We start from the raw sequence: 4,506 nt of genomic DNA on the forward strand, positions 1-4,506 counted from the left end.
TATGGACAAATATATGAAGGAATGTCAGAAAGTTACCGATGAAAAGTGAGTAACTTTATTATATATCGTATGTATCAGTGGTTTGATATGTCGCAGCTTTTAGTCTTGATTTTTGCGACACTCCACTTCTGCTCTTTAATAATAGATTATGCTTTAATTCTATTTAATAATAAATTGTTAATTTTTTATAATATTAAACACAGTTGAATAAAAAAGAATCCAGTTTGCCAGAGAACGCGATAATACATATAAAACTACAGTTTATAATTTTTTTAATATAAACTTATTGTAATTTTTTATTTCTCAGTCCTCAATTATACTGGGAGATATATCGGTACTGTTGGTAAGGCGCCCCTCGTAAGAGGAACCCCTTTCTATTCTCGCCTCTTCGACTGCTCTTTCTCTTTCCTCTCTTTTTCTACTGCCTTCAATCTTTTCCTTCTAATCTATTCATGCTTACATGCTTTTGCTTTTTCAATTATTACCAACATTCATACAATCAATTATGTTTGTGTATAGAAGAAAAAACATTCTATTATTTAACGTAGTCATTATTCTTCATCTATTATTGAAAAAGCAGAGGAAGATGCGGGGCTTTTTATCATCAGTATCAGTGTTTAGTTTATCACTAGAATCATCTTTTGTGTCAAACAAGAAAACTACGCATTTGATCTGGGACACAATTCGATGGCTAGGCGATTTGACTATGTACCAGTATTATTAAAGGAGAGATTAAGATCACGGAATTCTGTCGCAACAAATGCTGATCATCATTCTTTGTCATCGCGAATCATGAATCTTCGTAATATTATCTTTATCCGAACGTAATTGACTGATCGATTTCAGGGGTTTCGAGGGATTTCCTGCAGACGAAGAGAGCAGCGATGAAGCTGATGGTTCGTCGAAAAACACAGAAAAGCCGAAAATACCACGAAAACGATTTCCATGGACTGACGAATCAAAGTGCGTTATTAATCAAAGCTATGTCATTCATGTGCAACTTGAATTTGCATTCACACATATATATGTAAATCTCAATTTTAGGAAACTCGTTCTTGAAATTGCAAACGCCAGGAGACATTATTTCAAAATTCTCAGAACAAGAAAGGAGAGTATGGAATCGTTTGTTGCTACTTTCATGGATACGAGTGTCTTACCATTGTGGCCGCCTGGATGCGTACGATTGCAAACTTTGCTGAAATATGCTAGTCCCGTTGAACCTGTGTAAGTACTATATTATGTTGTTAATATATTACATTATATTTTTTTGTTGACCCTGTCTACAAGCGTTACAAGAAAACTTTCGCTATTTTGTGCTTTGCTTCGTGCATGAAATTCGTTCCCTATTATGGTTTTTTCTATTTTCACTAAAATGAAAGGAGTGCGTGTCTTAGGATCAAGATCCTTGAAGATTGATTTAATTTCTTTGCGAATTGTGGTCAAGAAATCTGACCCGTTGTCGTCACATGACTATGTCAGAAAGTTAATTGATCGCTTTATCGCTTCATCGCTTGATTATTGTATGTTTTAGGAAGGTGTAATGGATTAATACTGATTTCTACTTCTTCGCTCGAAACATTAACGGATTCCTAGAAAAAAAGTCATATTCTACGAAAGTGATACTCAATTTAACGCATTTATAGATATAACAAGATTATGAGATTATAATATTAACTTGTACGCAAATGTTTAATGTCAATGTTAATTTGTTTTCCGAATGCTTTTTTAGTTTTTTGTACATGCAAAAATGGCTTCAATTATTTTAGTTAGCATACATTCTTTCTTTATTATTACTATTAAATGCACACAGATAATTAACTTTACACTTTTGTTTCTTACTATATACGGCTTGCCTCCTTCCTATCTTATATTTACACATTTCTTTGATGTCGGTATTCACGTACTGCTTTATATTAATGGATTATTATGATTTTTAGCATTAAGAAGAAGATGAAGAAACCAAAAGAAATGGTCACTGCAAACAACGTTACCACTTCTGCTAATACTCAAGTTAGTAATATTGTTGTGAAGAACGAGACGACAAATACGAATAATCTTCCGTCTCAAGAAAATGAGAAGACAAACACGAATGTATCTAAAGTTCAGATTATTACCGAAAATTCGACGAATTTTCCAAGTCAAGCGACAGCGAAGTCTAATGACGTCAATACCGATAAGAAGCAACATAGTAATAAATATAAAGACAAGCATACCGAGAATAGTGCGGGCCAGCAGCAGGAATGCGCCGCAGTCTCCATTAATAATTTTACAGTTGGTAAAATTTCTGTAGTACCTACATCACAACTGATGGCTCAAAAGCCAGCTAAGAGTCACGTTGAGAAATTTAATTTCATGGATTTAACGAACAGTTCTTTATCCATAACACGTGTTGATTATGACAAATTAACGGCAAAGATAAATGAAGCGATAGAGGATAGAGTTTCTATCACAGCATGTCCGGAACCTGTGAGCCATTCTAAAACGAACGAAATTCCCCAAGCTGGACATCATTCCGTATATAGACAAGATACTTCCTATTCAGCACAGGCCTTGAAACACAGGTACTTGCAGGAGAATACAGACGTTAAATGCGAAAAGAAATTGGATGACAAAGATGTTGACGCAATGGTAAACAAAGCTGACAAAAAGGAGAAGAAACGAGAGCGGTGTGTGGAAGTCAAGGTTAAATCGTCGCACGATCAAAAGAAAAGAAAGAAAGATCACAAGATGATTGAGCAACAGATAGGGCCTAACCAAGACGTAGTGCCTATGCCACAGCAAACGACCCTTTCGAAGGAGGAACAGGAACAAAGGCAAAACGAGGAAACAATTGCTGCGACTAATTTCCTCAGTCAGATCATCAATGATGATTCTTCGCCGCGAGGATTAACTGATAAACGGAAAGACGGCTTCATTGCGGATGATACTTTAGGAAACACAGTACAACCAACAGAACAGGAAAAGGATGTCCAAATGGTAATGAGGTCGTTGAAGGAGTTGCAGGAATTACAAGAGATGAAATTCTCCCCTAATAATTCGCCGGTCGGTGGTACCATACAAAAGCCTGGTAAATCGAACGCGCAGTATGTTACTTATCAGGAGGATTATCAACGATTGTATCTCAAGAAGGAGGATAAAATGAGGTCTAAGGAAGAAGCACAATGGTAGAAACGACGTACGTTATCGTCCGTTTTGAAGCTTTGCTTTTCTTGGGAACGGTAGTGACGATCAGCTATTATTTACGAGAGATAATAGGCGGGACTCTCGATATTTATATAATTTACGTTTTGTTTCATATGAACAATCGAGCGAAGGCTGATGGAAAAACTTCCACTTATATGACGCCACTATTGGTGAAATAAAAGGCAATGCAGCTGTTGAATATAGGTTTATAGCGATCATACTGTGTATGTCGTATAAGGATTTCTAAATATTTTCGAACAGAATCCGCCAAATTATGTACATACATTATAAATTCACTAGTGGTAGTTTCGGTTGTATGTGTACAGAATAAGTATATAAATTATGAAATTCTAGGATACTCAAAAGATGTGGATACACGAGTGAACAAGCGAATGACGAACGTAAAATTGAATTTTCTTTCTATACCAACTTTGTCGAGATAAACGTAAATTAAATTTTGTTTATATTTACTGTGCAGATACATTTTTAGAGCTTTAATAACGAAAATTCGCTCTCCATTCATTTGTTCGGTGTATGCATATCTTAATAGTATTTGTAAATAAGTGAGCAGCGTCCAATCGCTCCGTGAATTGGGGTGGTCTACTCCGTAGATTGGGTGTTCTACAAGAATTTTATTTGCATTTATTTGACGAGTCGCCTGTGATTTTTTAATTGTGATTTTGCCCCTTATTTGGTATTTAATACTTTCGGTTACATACGTGTGATATTTTGTTTTAATCATAAACGCAAGCATTAAATGCTTTCTTTTTTTTTTTATAAATAACGTCACAATGTGGGACGAATAGACTATTGATGTCAGTAACCTTTGCTTTATATTTTCTTATATATATTTTTTTTCTTGACCATCCTATGTCACAGAGCGAGAAAAAGATGTCTTGTGTACTGTTCCTCCTTGTGTTTCGGTTGTCATCATTATCGTAATGTATGTACGCAAATGAAAAATGAGAATAATTAATTTGATATACATATTAATTTATCGAAATTGCATTACTGCCTTCCATGAATACGATTTGTCACAGGTCATTATAATTATAACGGATTGCACGATTCGTCATAGCTAATTATAGTTATAAACGGATTGCAGAGTGAAATTAGTATGTGAAACTGCGGATATCGGATACGCGTGTTATTTTGTTGGAGCGAAAAGTCACGATACTTCCATTGTACATTATCGCGTCGGATATTTTTTTTGTCGTACATCACAATAAAATGTACCTTCAACGCTTCGTAGTGTTGGAGGAGGGAGTGCGATTATCACTAGAGAGAGAATTATCATTAGCTCAAGAAGGTACACGTGCGAGC

The 4,506-nt window shown here is 35.4% G+C and overlaps 1 protein-coding gene across 1 annotated transcript; it reads left to right on the forward strand.

Moving 5' to 3' along the window:
* Positions 1-6: 6 nt before the first annotated feature.
* On the forward strand, positions 7-4,500 carry LOC112467574. The gene is made up of 5 exons (XM_025036260.1): positions 7-45; positions 308-343; positions 847-963; positions 1,045-1,224; positions 1,938-4,500. Exons 1-5 carry the CDS (start codon positions 14-16, stop codon positions 3,166-3,168), a joined length of 1,596 nt encoding a protein of 531 aa, XP_024892028.1. The 5' UTR covers positions 7-13; the 3' UTR covers positions 3,169-4,500.
* The last annotated feature ends 6 nt before the right edge of the window (positions 4,501-4,506 follow it).

The sequence above is a fragment of the Temnothorax curvispinosus genome, unplaced genomic scaffold (genome assembly GCF_003070985.1).
Source record: "Temnothorax curvispinosus isolate PA1 unplaced genomic scaffold, ASM307098v1 QBEX01017559.1, whole genome shotgun sequence".
Classification (NCBI taxonomy): Eukaryota; Metazoa; Arthropoda; class Insecta; order Hymenoptera; family Formicidae; genus Temnothorax; species Temnothorax curvispinosus.

Bases quoted from the DNA above. Each gene is read 5' to 3' on its own strand.
- LOC112467574 (XM_025036260.1), top strand. From the start codon at position 14: ATGAAGGAATGTCAGAAAGTTACCGATGAAAA. The intron at 46-307 runs GTGAGTAACTTT...TTTATTTCTCAG, and splicing joins CAGAAAGTTACCGATGAAAA to TCCTCAATTATACTGGGAGA. The intron at 344-846 runs GTAAGGCGCCCC...GATCGATTTCAG, and splicing joins GAGATATATCGGTACTGTTG to GGGTTTCGAGGGATTTCCTG.